Source organism: Micropterus salmoides, unplaced genomic scaffold (genome assembly GCF_014851395.1).
Source record: "Micropterus salmoides isolate LMB-PRFRI ecotype aquatic unplaced genomic scaffold, ASM1485139v1 Ms_hic_scaffold_17, whole genome shotgun sequence".
Taxonomy (NCBI): domain Eukaryota; kingdom Metazoa; phylum Chordata; class Actinopteri; order Centrarchiformes; family Centrarchidae; genus Micropterus; species Micropterus salmoides.
This window is the reverse complement of record NW_024040817.1, coordinates 22,601,321-22,620,023: the sequence shown is the minus strand read 5'-3', so window position 1 is coordinate 22,620,023 and position 18,703 is coordinate 22,601,321. Positions and strand designations below refer to the sequence as shown.

The following is an 18,703-nucleotide window of genomic DNA, read 5'->3' as shown; positions in this document are numbered from 1 at the left end:
TGCGCGCGCGCGTGTGTTTGAGAGAGAGAGAGAGAGAGAGGAAGGACTGTGAGAGCTGAGAGCTTCAGGACTCAGTACCGATGACAGGTTATAGATGCGCTTTAAAGGCAACATTACATTAGGCCTAACGTTACATTTGAATCTAAGCTATTACATGGTGTTTTCCACCACGTTGCGTCTTGATTAAGGTGTATTTGCATTTCGAATAACCCGCATGCTGGTTGGCTGAAAGGCAATCATTCCATCGTGGTGAAACAAACTCGCACTGCTTTATATCGAGGAGGAAGAGGAACGGAGCACATCGGCTCTGCACACACTGCTTTGATTTAGTCAAATAAGGGGCTATTTGACAATAGCCGGTACGGGCTGTAGCAGCTGGGGAGGAGGTGGACCGGTGCAATGATGACGGGCAAATCTGTGAAAGACGTTGACAGATACCAGGCTGTCCTCAACTCTTTACTAGCGCTGGAAGAGAATAAATTCTGCGCTGACTGCGAGTCAAAAGGTAGGTGTTGGCCAATGTTTTGATCCTGTTCATGCCTGCAAATGGTCAGCGCATGAATCATGACCCTCTTGCTGTTTTACTACGCGAGGAAATGCGGCATTGCATTCATCATCCCTCGACCAATTACATTGTACTATGGTGCAAGCCACGGGGCCACATCCTTCGCAAGGATGGAGCATGGCATGCAACACCATGACAGCTCCCCCAAAGTAATAGGGTAGCCACAATAGATAAAGATTTTATGAGGAATACCTCTCATCTAAAAAGGTTTTATTTTTAAATAATAAAAAAAATAGTCGGCTACAGGATGAAAGGAGTAAATGTGATAGCCTAATTTGTGAACATTACTCCAACTATTGACTCCAACTACCCTTGCAAGACACCTGTAGGGAACCACTGGGGTAGCAGACATACAGATAGACATAGAGACACCTGTCCAGACTTTGAGTAACCCTGAACAGACTGTTCCTGCAGGCTGACTGCAGATGTCGACCATAGACTGTGTATAAGATGTGGACACAGGGATGCCTAATAGGCACTACAATATTCTCACTTTATAATGGCATAGGGACATATTGTAAGTTTGTAAGGAATTACTTTCAGTGTAATAGTTACGGTGAACAAAGGAATTGGTTGTAGTGACATCACACTGTTCCTCATGTTTTTTTAAATGCTGGGGATGTTGGTGAATTACCCTGCAAACGTTCAAAAATGCATTACATGGTTAATATATATACTGTATATGAGTATCACAATAGCCAGACACTCAGTCCTGTGTGTTTGTACATGTGCATTGACACTTCTGTCTGTTTGTATGAGGCCTTGAACTATTTCATCACCTATTTGGGGAACATGGTTTGCCAAAGTGGCAAGTAAACACTGCTGATTTTGGCCACACTTGCTGGATTCGCTAGATTTCAGACAGGGTCTGATGCAACTCAGTGGCACTGTTGGTGTTGAAATTAATTAGATTGGCCTCTCCATATTGCACTTTGTCCGAGAAATGATTCAACAGAGCAGCTGCATGTTCCTCATCTACATGGTTGGCACTACTTCCTCCTCAGTCATAATTTGAAAGCCCTGAATGTATGTAAATCACTGCACGCTGTCAAGCAGGGGACACCCTTTGGATTCCTTATGAATTATATGGGTAAGGGGATTAAGATGGATATTCTGTAGCACTCAGGTGCATTCAGGCTCAGATCTGTGTTTGCTTCTGGCACAGAAATAGCCAGACAAATGGACAGGCAAACAGCATGATGGAAACACAAAGTGTACAAAGCACTCTTAAAACCTCAGTTGTGTCATGGCTTAAACATCCTCCTTCAATCTGGATCTGGCCATGCAAGTACACTTCTGCTTCACGACAGGAGGGGATTAAAGAGTTGAAATCAATAAGTTCTGTTTGCTTCTCTCTGGATTTATGTACCAGGCTATGTCATGACAGGGGGAAATATTTTGTAATGTTTGTGTAGGCAGGAACACTCAGAGAGGTGGTGCAGACAGACAGACGGACAGACTTGTTGTTCATTTGGAACGTCACTATGCAAGTGTTCTTTCTGCGTCTCTCTTAGTATTTCTCAGTCACTGTCTGTCTCTCTGTCCATTTACTGAGTCTGCATCTCTTCATCTCTTTCAGGTAGCTGCCAAATACAGGTAAAAAACTATCTGGGTTGCTGATGCAGGCATCAGAGATATTTCACATGAAACACTAAGTGGGTGGGGTGGCTGCTGAAAATGGAAACAACTGTCAATATCAGACAGTCCTCCCCAAAAATGCAGCCATATAGGTCGTCTGTGCAAGCAGCTATTTGCGACCCATATTTACGTTGATCTGTTAGCCAACAACCTCCTAATGGCCTTGGTAAATATGACCAGAGCAAAGGAGGAAGGTTAGGTAGTATAAAAGTCCACATACGGAGGAAGCTTGGGTGGATGAATGGGCCAAACACATGACTGTTACCCAGGCGTGTCACATGTGACACCAAAATCAATGTTGACTAATTTTAAGTCTTATTACTTGTTTTAACCCAAACTGTGATCTTTACCTAAACTTAACCAAGTAGTTTTGATGTCTCAACCCTGTCCAAACTGTGACTGTTTGACAAAGTTAACAATGTTTATTATTTATTATTATTACCATGAATACAAAGGTCTGGTACGCATGTCGCAGGTACTCCAAAGTTCATTTATATATCATTTTGGGAGTCATTGGCAAACAACCCATTGTGTTGTTTAGGTCTGAGGACGTGTTGGTCAATATGGATGTGGTGAAAATTATTTTTCTTTGGACATGCAACCTTGCGTAGCATGAAATAACAATACCAATACGAATTCATTGCCGTAGCCTTCAATTAACCCCAAAACTTCAAGCAATGTAGAGTGAGCCAAAAGGCTTATTTCAAACCGTCATGGTAATCTGAACAATCAGTACTTTCAGACATCATTGACGCATCATCTGACCCGTGTTTAGTATGTGTATAGCTTGTTTTATGATAGATTCCTCAGGTTTTTTTGTTTTCTTTCTCAATTTTCCTGTTAAACACAAAAATACAACTTCCCATCAGAAGTGAAAGGAAGTTTAATTGAATCTTGTCTCATACACCACACAGAACATGCACAGTACACAGACAATGGCAGGATTTATACGGGACTTTGTTGAGATGACATGTGATGTTAAGGTCTCGGCTGAATTAAAACCTGAGACGTCACCATGACACTGTGAATGCTCAGTTTTACAATACAAGGTTCTGTTCCAGTGCATATGGCCGCTGGATGGTCTTTTTAATAAGATATAAATAGAACTGCAGACGTTGTTCGACCTCAGGCAGACACACTTGTGACTGTTCTGAAGTCAATTTTTTTAAAAGCTCACCGTGATCAGACTCTTGCAGCTTATCTAAAGACTGTTCCAAGACCGATCAAGGAACAAGCCGAAAATAAATGCATCATTTTTGCATTTGTGAAGCGGTGGACAAAATCGGGGACATGTGGAGAGAGAAAGTTCATTTAGTCTCTTTTCTTCTTACATCCTCAAACATGCGGTGATCACGCGTGCCTGTGCATTGCTTTTTTTCATTGGCGTGACTCTGCTGTGTGACAGACTGATCTAATTAGACTGCAGATCAGATTAGGAGCTAGGGGATAAAATAGCAACCACACTCACACATAGACACACCAAGGATGCTGAAACTGTAGCTTTGCTCTTTATAAAAGTGACCTTTTTCCAGTATCATTTAGTGCTTTTTTATCATAATCTAAAGTATGTTTTCTGTCAGTTATCTGCATTTATTATTTAATGTCATTAAATAATATATGGCTACTGATAGAAAGGTCACAAACCACTCTCATTTTTTTTTTTGTAATGAAGAAGCTGCCACTGTCATCTAGGTTGGCGTTTAGAGAGAGGTATTTATACTCCCACCTGATTAGCACCTGTGTTACAAAGTGTTACTCTTCTGCGCATTAGATGACAAATACAGATTCTCACAAAACCTCACACGTGCACACCTTTAAAGCATAAGTCCCTCTGTGGTTCCTTCTGTCAAGTCAGTCTTTTGGCCATATGGTGTGTGATGAGGTTTGGTCTAATCTTGTTTGCTTGTGACAGAGATTACTGTACGTTTATCACCTTCCTGCATCTGGGTGATTGAAGAGGAAGTGTCAAGATGTATGGAGCCAAGTGTGTGCTTACACCTGCACATGAAAACACACAAAAACACATTAACGGTGCTGTCAGGCCATCCCTATCAATGCTTACTGTGCGGATACCACAACAATGAAACAGTATCTCTGCTTTCTGACTGCAGTTTATTGCCTGTGCTGCCCAACTTCCTGTCTCTCTTTCCCCCTGTACGGCCTGACGTTCTGTATCATTTGGTTTAGTTTTTTTCTCACTTCCTCACAGTGTGACACTTGTACTGTAAATCCTCAACATTGCCAGGAAATAATGAAGAGATGGGGGAGAGAGAGTTAGGCAGGTGCATAATGTAGTCAACACTTCTACCTCTGGCTTCGGTCTCAAGGGGCTGTGTGTGTGTGTGTGTGTGTGTGTTGCCATAAAAGCCTTTCTCCTTTATTGTCTCTATTGTACTTGTGTTTACGTACACACTGGGCCTTGGTTGCTGTGGAGATAACCCCACACACAAGTACACACACACACACACACACACACACACACACACACACACACACACACACACTTTAATCTCATCCAATCAGAAGCTAGCAGGAACTTCCAATGAAACAATGTGGTGATTGGCTGTTTGTGTCACCTGGCTGGCATGGAGTTCACACAGTCTCACCGTACCAAGGAGAGAGTGGCACTATGGTAGTCTACAGTATATTACTGTGTGTATACACTTCTCTAATACACTGTCATGGCCGCATTAACCTGCTCGGGGCCTAGTGGAAAAAATAAGATGCTGGTTCCTAATTAATACCCCCGATCCTCCCACTCTGTGTGCAGTGTGTACAATATTTGAATTAAGCATTAAGAATATTCGATTAAACAAAACATTAGCTGAGGGTCTTAAAACTAGATTTAGACACAGCAGCACCACTATATGTAGCTGACGTAATAAATTAAGACCCCTTAAGTCTGTATCATGTCATGTCTTTAGTGGAGTATATTCCAAAAAAAAGTTACAAATTAATCAAATTACACACACAACTTGCCACACAGTAGATCTTGTATAATCCGGTGGCCCCTGGAGGTCAAATAATTAACATTAACAAAGGTAGCATGTACTTCAAGAGAATTTTATTGTAATGTTATGTTTTCACTCCTTTTGTGTCACCAACAGCTTTCGTCTGAGGATGAGTTTATACCCAGTACTGTAGGCAGAGCTGTTGTTGTGGGTGGGGATGGCATCCATTTATCTCATGCTTATTTTACAGTGAGTTATTGTTACAATAAAACATGTGTATTGTACAAGATTTCAAAATTCTCTAACAGTCATGTAAATGCAGAAATAATTGTATCAACTACAAAGAGCAAAAACAGTAACACAAATATCAGTAATAGGATAAAATTAAGCGTTAAATCTTAAAGTCTAAAAATGTGTATTGAGAAGAACCTAAAGCTTACAGGGATGGAGTGTGTTACTCATCTTTTGATGTATTACCCATTCAACCTCAATGACTCACCTGCTGGATTGTTTCACTCTCATTGTGACGCAGATGGTGGGTGTGTTTTAGTAAATTATCAATATAGGTCCATCTGCTTAGCTCAGACTGGGACTGGGTCACTGTGTGGCCTCAGGGTTTCTGGATTGGTTTAGATGCCGAGGGGCTTGAGGATGGGACAAGTGTGTGTATACATGAGATTGTGTTTGTGGGGTGGCATAGGAGGGCGTAGGATCCACTGTTGACTCTGTGGGATTAACTGGATGCATGCAGAAAGCACCGTTTATCCTTGTGGGATATAGGCTAATGAGCCATATGCACCTGCTCACACGTGTGTGTATGCAAGTCAGTGGGTGTTTACATGAACAAATGTGTTCATGTGGGACATGTGCACTTATGGGTGTCACCATAGCTGTGTGTCAGAAAAGCATCCCTGGGATAGGAGATGTTAATATTATTTGCAAGTTAAAGGTGGGGTAAGAATTCCAATCCAATACACGTCTTTTTCAGGGAATATGTCCTCACTGTCCGCTAGCTGTTCGTTCTGTGTGCACTGAGAAAAAAAAGGTGTTTGTATCAAGCCCTGGCTCTGTAAATGGGAAACAAACAAAGTGGCCCACACCCTGCCACACAACACTATTTCAGCCGTTCCAGCCATGTTTTGTGTGTCAGGTAACATTAAATGACTTGCCCACGGACATTCATGTTACTTTCTAGTTGGCCGAGATATGCTGTTGTTGTGATGTTAGCTATAGTAGCAGGAGAGTATTGCTGTTTGGAGCTGGTGTGCTGGCTCTGCGGCTGTCTCCTCTCTGCATGTGTTTTGCAGCAGCAACTGTAGCCACAGTTTGCTAACCCACAACTAATGTTAGTTACATTACTTGCTGTGTCTTCGTTTGCTCTATATCATGGTATTTGTCGTGTTGTTGGATTTCTCCAGAAACGCTTACTCCACCTTTAATGTATGATTCTGTTTTTTAGTTTTGTTGGTTTGACATTAGGAGATACGGTACATGCCGTTTAACTACAAAAATGTAAAGGACGACATAATAAAGACTTATTTCTGTCGTGGTTGTTGAGGTAAGGATAGCAAAGATGTTGGAGGTGACTTGCTATTAGCAAACAAACCAATACAATATCCACTGTCATCATGAATGAAATCACCCTAAATCAAAACCAAAAACCCAAAAGCCCACTGAGTCGAGCTGTTGAACCTGATGGAATTAGTTGTTGTCCCTGACTTTAAAGGCATGTGCAGATTGAGTAGTAAAAAGTGGAGTGACAGAGAGGTTCATTATAGAACTCTGCACTCACTGCTCATCATACCCCCTGTACATCCCAGCAGGTCGTCAAACAGCTAAAGTCCACCATTTGATGACTATAAAAATCCCCTCTTGTTTGTCTCTGTTTTTGGCTCTCGCCCCGGCTCTGCCTTCTCCTCCCCTGATGTGCTTCAAGCTGCATGTTTGACAACAAAAACCACAGTTTTTGCCAGGATGATTCATCAATCCCCCGACTTTTGGGTAATTTGCCCTATAAAAGCTGAGGACAAATTTATTAGTCAGAGCTAATAGATATTTTATTATACCTGAAAAGAAGTTGTTGACATGTGTTCTTTGATTAAAAAAAAGAGAAGAGAAAGCTTACTCACCGCTGTTACCCAACAGTGGAGAAATATGCACTGCAATGCAAACCCTGTAACTCTGAGATTCTGATTTGTAGATTGTTCGTTCAATCTTTCCTTCCTTTTTTAGACGTGTATTCCTCCTACTCTTGTCCTACTATATCTGTTCAAAGCAACTGGAGGTGTGCATTGTTGCTGGTACAGATGTACTGTATATGAGTTCTTCCTCAAGCACTGCACTGATTGAAACCAAAGAGGCCACTGTGGTGTGGTGTGCAGGAGTGATTCAGCTCTGTCCCGGTTCCTCTTCCTTGGCTCACCGGGTCAGCACACTCCCTGTACACACCAGAGCATTAGGATTCCGAACATTCACAATACATTGCTGCAGATTAGACCTACACTTGCGCACACACCAATGGACACAGGTACACAAACAGTTTGAAAACTTAACCCTGGAGTTACCCCCCTTGGTGCGGTTCTTTTGGGTTGGTGTGAATGCTAGACTCGAACTCTGGTGTGAAACAAGCAACCGCTTTCTGGTCTTTCTCGAAGGGGTGGTCTCCATTGTCAAGTGAACTCTGGAGTGGTTCATTTCTGGTGTGAACCCCAATAATAGGAATTGTACTATTGTATGTGTCATTTAATTGGCTGATAATGTTTTCTCTTCCTGCTTTGGTGCTACAAAAATGTTGACTAGCAGGGGGAAAAAACTTTGACTCACAAAGTGAGATCTCTGAATATTTGGGCTGAAGAGAACACTTACTAGAGAAGGTGCATAAGAACACTGAGGTATTCAAAATACCCAGCCATAAAATGAAGGAGAAAATTTAAACAATGTATCATCCTCGCATTGGTTCAATTCAGGAACCAGAGCTTTAGGTGTGAACCCACCTAGTCTAAAGTCATGCCAGCAGCTCTGTGTGGCTGTACTTAGGAAGAAAGTATACTGTATCAGTGATGTGTCTGTCGCAAATCAGGAGCTGTAATTTCTGTCACTTGCACCGTGGATATCTGTACCTAACTCCATAGCAATCCAATTCAGTAGTTGTTATATATGATATTTCAGTCTGGACCAAAGTGGTGGACAAACAGACCAACATTGCCATGCCACTAGGCTGGCTAAAAGAGATAGAATATCAGTACAATATGCAACCCCAGAATGTAAGGGTGTAGAATGTAAAAGAAAGGGAGAATTAGAACTGCCAGCAAAAGATATGGGCCGACAGGGGAGAAGAGGAGGGAGCCAGTGGTGTGGTGAACTAAAGAGATAAGAAATGGCGGCCAGAACACAGAGGAGCATTAGAATAAGGATGAGGAGGATAAACTCATTCCAGCACTCAGGGAGTTCAACACAATTGACAATGTCTCTCTTTCTCTCTGTCTGTGCCAATGTTTACAGCGGTTAAGCAGGCTTTGCAGAGTAATTCTACTATTATTAGCCGACGTGACAGCTAATGCTGCAGCCAGATGGTCAGGATGATGGCATACCCTGTCTGTCTGGTGACCCTCTCTTTTTGTTTTTTGGTTCTGGCTCTCTGTGCTTTTGTTTGCATTTTTGCCCATTGGTTTCTTTGCCTTTTTTTTTATTTTAAAATTTAGCCTGCAAAATGGGTATCCCAGGAATACATGAAATACAGCACCACTCTTATAATGATGCAAACAGAATAACCCTTTTAGCATTCATAATTCAGGATGCAACCAAGACATAAGACTACTATTTGACTCTGCACCCAGACAGTGTTTCCGCAGCTGCAGTTAAGAGGAAGGCAATGCATTTTTGTTCTTCAGAAATTCAACTTCCTCTTTTATTTGCATAGAATGGCCTTTCTTAAACACTGCACAGTAACTTTGGCTGACAGGAGAGTCCAATGAGAAATCCAAATCAAAAGCAGCTCTTCCACCTAGTGGCACAAAGGCCACAGTGCATCAACTTGTAGCAACGTTGCAACCAAGGTCTCATAAGTGAGATGAGAAGACAGAGTCTTAGGAGGGTGAGCAGGAAAGAGATGGAGGGAGGAAAAGAGGAGGAGTGGCAAGAAGAGGGTGAGATCTGGAGAGAAGCAGCAGTATTCTCTTTGAAGCTGACTGAATTCTCTGAAGAGGACCGTTGCATAATTTCAGCAGAAAAATATCCTGACAGTGTTGTTTTATTTTCCCCTTCTCAGAGTTGTCTGTTCTGGCAAGGAGAGCTCTGCAAATAGAAGGAAGATACACAGAATCACACACAACACTCTATACAGCTTAAACCTATAAACATGAAGGGTGAACATTGGGCACATAACACTCACATGCAACCAGTAGGATACATGTGGCAGTAAGATTGACAAAATGGCCCACTCAGACAACCACGCACCCACACACACAGGCTCATGACCAAATGAGTAATCATCCCTGCAGGTATCCAGGCTGTGAGTGTGTGTTTGTGTGACTTTCTACTCCCCCTCTCAGTCTCAGCTATGTAGGCTAACTCTCCTATTGGATCCCATTATGTGTCAGGACACCTCATGACTTACCCAGGATTAGATGTGTTCCCAGCTGAATTCAAACTCATAATTGAATTTCAGGCTTGCCTCTCTATAATTGGACTAAAATTAATCAGTTAGCTTTTCTCATCATTTTTAAGCTTTTCGCCCGCTTACTTTACCTCTCTTTTACACTTCCTGATTACTCTCCATCTCTTTTGTTCTTTTTTGTTCTATCGCCCATTTACTTCATTGGCCCTCTCCAAAGACCACCGGCTCTCAATATTAAATACTATCTTCTTCTGTCTGCCAGGACCAAGATGGGCGTCCTGGAATTTAGGCATCTTTATCTGTATCCGCTGTGCTGGTATCCATCGAAACCTGGGGGTCCACATTTCCAAGGTCAAGTCTGTCAATCTGGACCAGTGGACGCAGGAGCAGGTTCAGGTCAGAGGTCACACTACAGATGGACACATCAAGATGCGAACATTAGCTAATAAATATTATTGTGATATATTACAGGATGATTGGGTTGACAAATAATAGATCAGGGCATTACACTTGTCGGTCACTTATTCAGTATTCATAGACAAACTCCAAAAAGTGGTATCCCTGAATAGCAACTAAAGCCTTAATGCTCTGATCTTATGGAAGCAGTTGTTTGCACTTGCAGGTATTATTGAAATAGTTTGACATGTTGAGAAAGATGTTAATTGCTTTCTTGCCAAGAGTAAATTGAGAAGATTGATACCACTCTTATAATCCCTTAGCATAAAGATTGGAAACAAGAGTAAACAGTTAGCATGACTCATTCATAAATTTACTTGTCATTTTAAGTGTGCACTCAGACCAAATGCAAATTTAATCTTTACGTTGCTTTTCTTGCGTGAGTTTTATCACTGGACTACTCGCTGAGTGTTCACACACAATGCGATATTGCACAACCCGCAATTACCACAGTGGTATGAACCAAAATTAAAATTTTGCTAGAATTTAATTGCAATAAATGGATCAAAATGATGATGCCAATTTGTTAAACATATGAATTCATGCTTTTTCAAGTCAGCAAGACAGCAAGTTTTTTGTTTTCTGAATAGTGAGTTTGGATTGATCAGGCCTATGCTATGCTAACTTGTTCACAGTAAAGTACAACGATAGCTAGAATCAAGTAACAGTCACATCTTTTTTGAACATACCAGGTAGTTCAACTTCCTTGCTTACTTTTCTCCAAGCAATGTCCAGTTGTGTCCATTTTTTATATAAATATGAAGTAGTATCTGGATGCACACTGAAGCTAACAACAATAACAACAACAGTGGAAGTTGGAAGCACTGTGGAAGTTGGTTCACTGCTGAGAAACGCAACTGAAGATAAATCAAGGTTGTAACCCCAAAAATTTGAGGTAAAAAGTTAATTTAATCAAAGCAATTAACTCTAACTCTGTTGAAGCAGAATTCATTTGTCCAAAAGCTCCGCCGCTGCCCCCGGCTCTCTGCTCCACAGCTCTCTGTCACTCAGCAGCTGTCTGTCAGCCAGCAGAGACTCTGTCCCTCCGCTCTTCCTGGTCCTCTCCAAATCACACTCTGAAGCTGTCAGCGACATCCTGACAGTCTTAACTCTGACAAGTTGCGTGAATCCCTGGAAAAGGAAATCGCGTCTTTCTATTGACTTTGTATGTAATCGCGCCGTGCCCAATGCTTGCTTCGCGTTTGGCCTTAAAGCACCATAATAATTTAGTTATTGCACAGATTAAACAAGTAACAAGTTTTGCCAATTGGCAGAGGCTGTTTTCCTCTGTTTTTGGTCTTTAGCTAATCAGCTGCTGGCGGTATCTTCTTATTTAGCTAAAGACATAATAGTATTGATCTTCTCACCTGACTCTCAGCCAGAAAGCACATAAGAGTATTTCCCAAACTGTCAAACTATACCTTTAACTTTACTGGACAGAATCTTTGGGAAAGTGCGATGTTAAAATATAGGGCAGATTTTCCCTACAAAACAATTCTCTTTGTCTGCTGCTTATTTTAGTTGTAAATTATTATAATTATTAAGTTATGATATGCTACCAAAACAGCAGTGATACTATAAGGTAATGAAAAGGGCTTTGGGAAAAAACTCTGGGTTTTGAAGAACATATGAGTTAAACTAAAGTTCCTAAACTGACAACAAAAGAAATGTAGTTTTAGGGTAAAAGCTTGTAGAAAAGGGATACAAATAAATAATAAATTATAAAGATAATAATAAAGAATAAAGAGGAACTTGTCAGTCATGTATGGAGCACAGCAACATACAAGTGTTAAGTGTTTTCCCACTGCAAGGGGGTGATAACAGCTTTTCTTTGGATTGACCACAGTGTAGGGGCTATTCCTTTTTCTTATGTTTATTTCAAATTTATGTAAAAAGAACATCATAGAACAACATAGGCTGTATTATAAATTGGTACAGACATTTTTTTTTTTAGATAAGACAAAATCCTTTGTCAGACATTTATGTATCAACTGTATCTGTCCGGGATTTTGAATGATTGCTTAGGAAAGGAAACACAGGACATAATAGCAATACTTGCATGTTCACATACATTAGAGGCTCTCATGCAGTTTGATAGGCAAGACAGTCAGCATTATGTTTCTCATTGTGATCTTTGATATTCACTTTTCTCTGCATCCACAATAAGAATTCAGTTTTATTAACAGGACTCCACCACACATAATAGGAATAGCACCTTGGACACCTGCTTAACACTGTGACATGGTTTGTTGTGTTTTGGTGCCACCAGTGTGTTCAGGAGATGGGAAATGCCAAAGCAAAACGTCTCTACGAGGCTTTCTTACCTGAGTGCTTCCAGCGCCCAGAGACAGATCAGTCTGCAGAGATCTTCATCAGAGACAAGTATGATAAGAAGAAGTACATGGATAAGGTCATTGACATCCAGATGCTCAGGGTGAGTCTGCACACCGTCACAAAGCTTTGTGTCATCTCTCTCTATCTACCACTGTTACGATACTGCTGAGCAAGGCCATTACACCTGAAGTGTCTACTTATTCAACAAAACCGCTTGCTTTCTCTGCACAGAAAGAAAAGAGCTGTGACAATATACCCAAGGAGCCAGTTGTGTTTGAGAAGATGAAATTGGTGAGTGCATCTTTCCATGGTCAAACAGGCTGTATCACAGCACTAATAGAGAAGAAGTGATCTTTTCCTTAAATTGTTAGATTTGAAACATTTCGGTGATGCTGCGCTGTTCTGACTTGAGTGGGAAGGAGATTTCACTACCAAGGAGTCTGGAGAAAAAGGATCCTTCGTTCAAGTTCATTTGTCAGTGCAGACATATTGCATTAATTGTATCGACTTTCTCTGTTGTGGCAGAAAAAAGACATCAGCCCGAAGATGGATTCCCAGTCTGTTACGGACCTGCTTGGATTAGGTGTCGTACCTCTCACCCATGCACGCACACACACACACACACACACACATTTATAGTATAATGCTGAGAAGTGTACAATAGATAATTACTAGCACGTTATATAGCACAGCAACATTATATAATAAAGTTGTTCACAGAAGCAAGATATGCTTTGCCAGTGTTCTTTCCAGAAAGCAACATTTTCCCATCTTGAATATCATATCATCCTATTTTTGCATCAGTTGTAGCTAGAATTGCAACCTCCCCAACTAGTTTTGAGTTGCTTGTCGTGTTCTACAATAAGTGGGTGTGCCAAAAACACAAAGACAATTTGAGGGTTCATTAGAATAAATAGTTAAAGAAATACTGACATGAAATAATGATAGCCATGCTTCCTTCTACCCTCTATTAGATGCCCCGGCTCCAAGTCCTGCAGTGTCTAATGGTGGAGGATGTGCTCCAGACAGCAATAAAAGCCCAGCAGTGTCTAAACCAGCTCTGGCACACTCTGCACTGGATCTCTTCAGCTCCCTGCCAGCACCCTCCTCTGCTTCCTCCACTAAAACCATGGTAGGAGTTAACACGCTGTACATACTGTATACCGTCTGCTCTCTACAGAACCCTTATGTTTTGAGCCATGCTAGCGACATGGCCCTAGGGATGGCAATGTCTGTCTGTCTGTCTGTTGGTCAACAACTTTCATCCCGATTGAAATATCTTTGTTATCCCTATGTGCTGCCTCATAGAGCCACTAGCATGCATGTATACTGTTACGTCTTGTGTAAATCTGCCTTTGCCACTTATATTTGCTCCCTCTGTCATCCATGCTTGCATCTTTCCACCCTTCATTATAACCTTATCCTACCTCTCCGTGATAACTCTCTGTCCATGCCACCTGATTGCCCTTCCTCTCCAGCCTGCTTCCAGCTCCATGCCTCAGAGCAGAGTGACAGCCTCAGTGCCTGAAAACCTCAGTCTGTTCCTGGATCCGGTGCCCAAAGCAGAGGTGGGCGCTGTCAAGAAACTGTCCAAGGACTCTATTCTCTCCCTATACGCATCCACGCCCTCAGTGCACGCCAGCAGTATGGCTACTCACGGTGAGATCTGGAGAACCTTTGTTTACTCTCTGAAGTCTTTATTGAATTGCTTATCGATTGCCAAAATGGACGCTTTCTATCTGTGATTATTTTCCGCAGGCCTGTACATGAACCAAATGGGATACCCGACACACCCATATGGTTCATACCATTCTTTAGCCCAGGCAGGTGGAATGGGAGGCGCCATGATGTCATCACAGATGGCCATGATGGGACAGCAACAGAGCGGCATGATTGGAGTTCAACAGAACGGCATGATGGGACAGCAGAATGGCTTAATAGGTGGCCAGGGTGTCATGGCTCAGCCTAGTGGCGTTATGGCGTCAACCTACATGACGGGGATGACCCAGGGCATGATGGGACAGCAGCAGAGTGGGATGATGGGACAGCAGCAGAGTGGGATGATGGGACAGCAGCAGAGTGGGATGATGGGACAGCAGCAAAGTGGGATGATGGGACAGCAGCAGGTTCAAGGACTGGCCACAATACCTCAACAGCAGGTGTATGGAGTGCATCAAGCCCAGCAGCTACAGTGGAACATTACCCAGGTGTGTGTGTGTGTGTGTGTGTGTGTGTGTGTGTGTGTGTGTGTGTGTGTGTGTGTTGGAACATATGAATACAGTGTATGACAGAGTAGTACAATGGCTGTTAATAAGAGTGTGTTTCGTGGCTTTCAGATGACTCAGCACATGGCCGGCATGAATCTCTACAACACCAACGGCATGATGGGATACAGCAGTCAACACATGGGAGACTCGACAACTCCGGGCTCAGCGCACATGGCGGCACACATTTGGAAATGATGATCCAAGAAGTGACGTAAGGCCAGTAACCCACAAAAGAGAGGAAACTCCAGTTGTAGGAATCTGTGGATTAGACTCTCCATGAGACATTTTCTAATGCAAGGGAAGAGGAGTAAGAGGAGGAGGAGGGGACAGGTGTGAAGAAGAATATGGTTTGGGAAACCACTACCTCTCTTTCTCTCTCCTCTCTCCCCACGCTTCCTCTTCTCGTCTCATCCATTGCCATGTTTTGCATAATTCCATGCTTGCCTTCAGAACATTGTCGTTCAACGAAGAATACAACAGGGTTCAGAGATTCACTGATTAGGACTACACATCTTTCTTTGGACCCAACTTTTATGTGAGAGTGTGTGCGCACACATCTGTTGTATGCGGGTGTCAACTACCTGCTTGACTTAAAAGAGCAGTTTGGCTATTGGAGAATTTTACAGTTTTTCTTACTTGATCAGAATCAGAATAACTCAATTGATGTGCTTGAATGTTTATTGGAACAAGACACATTTCCCCTTAAAGGAGGGAAGCACACCTTCTTGCAAGGTTGAGGGTTTAAAATGTTTTCATTTGTTAGATAGATTGATCTTTTGGAAAGTACACCTTTTCTTGAAGAGAGTTTGAAGATTAATGCCACTCTTATGTCTGTAAGCCAAATATGAAGCTACTGCCTTCCGCACATTATATTAGCTTAGCTTAAAGACTGGAAACAGGGGAAATAACTAGCTTGGCTCTGTCCAAAGGTATCACAATCCATCTACCAGCACCTCTAAAGCTCACTTACTCTATAACTTGTTTGTTTAATCCATACAAAGTGTAAAAATGACGGATTGTGGATTCTTGTGGCAACTATCTTTTTACTAGATGAAGTAGAGTAACTTCCTGGGGTCTTGCTGTTTGTATAGATTAAAGAAATGAGATATAACGTGTTAATTAGTAAGCTTTAGATGTACTGATAGGCGGATTTTGATACCTTTGATACCAGGCTAGCTGTTTCTCCTGTTCCCTGTGGTTGTGCTAAGCTAACTGTCTACTGACAGGTAGCTTCATTTGTACTATACAGACTTGAGAGTGGTATCGATCTTCTTATCTAACGCTTGGCCAAAAAGTGAATAAGTATGTTTATGTCAAATATTGAAATTGAAATATAATTCTTTTAACCCAGCATTAAGAATGTTTCTTAACAGAAATGACAATTAGCCTATATTTAGCTGCAACCATTGTTAAGGAGCAACTACAAATGTTTTTCCAGCCAGCTTTCAAGCACACAGGGTTAGGAGTTTGATACTTTAGACGTTTTAGATAACATATCATTTTAGAAATGATTGGAGAATCCAGCTAGGTTAGGTTAGGCTAGCCTTTAAGCTGCACAAAGGGGGAAAGATATACATTCATTTGTCTGGCTCTGTGTAAGTGTGAAACATTTGTAAAATCTTACAAAAAACAATGTGTTCCTTTCTAAATACTTAAGTTATCCTACCCGTCCAACAATGTTAAAATGTAAGAAATCCCTTTACATTCTGATAAGTTCCTAGATCCTTACTGTTACAAGTTAGAGCAGCTACAAAACCTACCTAAACAATCCTTAAACATGATGTCTTCTACTCAATTTACAGAGGGCTTCTTTTAGAATCAATATCTAATCTCTACTTTTAGTATCAAAAGTCCTAAACTGGATTTTGGGAGACCAAAGATCAATGCTAGCTTTATTATGGTTGCACAGTAATCCAACGCTTTGTTTAATCTGTATAGCCACGTAACTAGTGATTAGTAGAAAACCAGTCCTTAAACAGTTTAGTCATACCTGATCTTACGTGATGAAAGCTTGGGCATATCTATTCACTGTGCTATTTCCTCTGCAACGGTGGGACACTTAAAAAGTCACTTGCATGCAATGTCATTGTGTAAATGCTGAGTTAATGCTCACACACCTCAAGTAAATCTACCATATACAATAGAGGCCTCAAATAATGTTGAATGTCAGTAAAAACAGAGAGAGAGACAGAGAGAGAGAAGTGGGGCAGAGAAGACTTTAAGGTACAGATTAGTCATGTTTCAGATTCTTCCACTGAATTGCATGAGGAGAATGTTTTTCTAGCTCTGATTGTATGTTTATGTTTATTAAGATATCCGAATATGTCTCTTAAATGTGTATCTCTGAATGTTTCTCTCTACATGTCAGTCGGTTTTTGACCAAAACCAACAAAAACTCTTAATGAATGTGTGTTCTGAATGTGTTCACGATTGTACTGGACTTGTTTTGAATACACACACCTGAGCACTGCTGGGGTGTGTTTGTTTTTGATATTCTATGACTCTGTCAAGCACTGTACACTTCTGTCTTTTGAATGTTCTGTGGTCAACAGCGTCATTGTTGTTTTTTTTGGTAAATTGTTAAATTCAACCAAGATTTTCTTTTCTCTTTCTTTTTACCGTCACATTAGGAACAAACTTTGACCAGGCTGAACCATTTTCAGGTCACTTTGGGACGTTTACAACTTGGACATACCGCATTGTGAGGCAAAAGTGATTGTACGACCACAATCTGTCACCTCTTAATGTTTTAGTTAACCCTTCTACACCTCCGCAACACACTTTCTCTGAAAGTGTTTCTAAATAGGTCAGTTCTTGTAAATGCATGGAGCCATTAGTGTAAATAATCTCAATCTTGCCATTTTTTCGTAGAAGCACCTTGGTGTTAAGTTGCCATTATGAATGTGAGGGGTAAGAATGTAAAAAGCATAATTGTTATTAACTGCGTCCAGTAAACAAGCAGTACATCCTTCACAACTGAGAAACTCTTTTCCTTCCAGGTATTTTTTTTTTTCCATTTTAGCTCAGAGAGCTGAGACAACAGTGTGACAGAGGCATTCACCTTCTCTGAGCAAAATCTCCATCTCTGCGCTGTAACAGCAGATCTGTCAGCTCGCGATGAGAAGTATCTGGAAAATCAGTTACAATCTCAACCGGGCTTTACCTGAGCTTTTTCATCTGTGATTATCTTTAGGTTCCTTGTAATCGGTTCCTTTTTTCGTCTGGTATACTTTCTGTGAAATAAAGAGCAAATGAAGGAATGTATCTTTTTATGTACTTGTCGATCAAGATATTGTGTACTTTATTCTTTGTCAAAATATCTCTGTGTGTTATGTTTCTTAAACATGATTGAACATGTATTGTATATCAGTTTGGCATTTTCTCACATGCTTTGCCACTTTTGATTTCATGTTCCCACAAGTTAGTCACTTAAATTTGAGAATATGTATGTAACATAAAATACTTGTCTGTGAAAATATACAAAATAAATATTGTTTTGATTAAATTCTGTATGTTATAATGATTTGAAATGTGCCTACTCACAAATGTACACTATTAACCATAGCAGCATGTTTGTGCTATTTAATGGCGATCATGCTTTAGTAAGCCCATATTTACTGTTAATTGCGCCAAAAAACTCCAATATTTCCCTGAATAGTTGGACTGTTCTGTGTTGATCAATCATATTTGTCATATTGTAATTAATGTTCCCTAGACAAACTTTGATTCTACATACTGTATATGTAGTCTATCGCAAATCTTGGATGAGACTATTAATACAAGTGTTTGTTCATTTTAAAATGAGCCTAGGTATTCTAAAAAAGCAAAATGTGCAAAACATCTATATTTGAAGGTGATATAAAGTGGCTGTAATAAA

The 18,703-nt window shown here is 41.0% G+C and overlaps 1 protein-coding gene across 1 annotated transcript; it reads left to right on the top strand.

Moving 5' to 3' along the window:
• The first annotated feature begins 23 nt into the window (after window positions 1–23).
• On the top strand, window positions 24–18,331 carry smap2 (small ArfGAP2). Its single transcript, XM_038724163.1, has 9 exons — window positions 24–505; window positions 10,032–10,165; window positions 12,495–12,659; window positions 12,791–12,850; window positions 13,085–13,142; window positions 13,534–13,691; window positions 14,038–14,218; window positions 14,318–14,766; window positions 14,896–18,331. The coding sequence occupies exons 1-9, from the start codon at window positions 400–402 to the stop codon at window positions 15,019–15,021; spliced, it is 1,437 nt and encodes a 478-aa protein (XP_038580091.1). The 5' UTR covers window positions 24–399; the 3' UTR covers window positions 15,022–18,331.
• The last annotated feature ends 372 nt before the right edge of the window (window positions 18,332–18,703 follow it).

Excerpts from the sequence above, each read along its gene's own strand:
- smap2 (XM_038724163.1), top strand. The coding sequence starts at position 400 with ATGATGACGGGCAAATCTGTGAAAGACGTTGACAGATACCAGGCTGTC. Across the intron at positions 12,851-13,084 it reads TGTTTGAGAAGATGAAATTG|AAAAAAGACATCAGCCCGAA; the intron begins GTGAGTGCATCT and ends CTGTTGTGGCAG. Across the intron at positions 13,143-13,533 it reads TACGGACCTGCTTGGATTAG|ATGCCCCGGCTCCAAGTCCT; the intron begins GTGTCGTACCTC and ends ACCCTCTATTAG.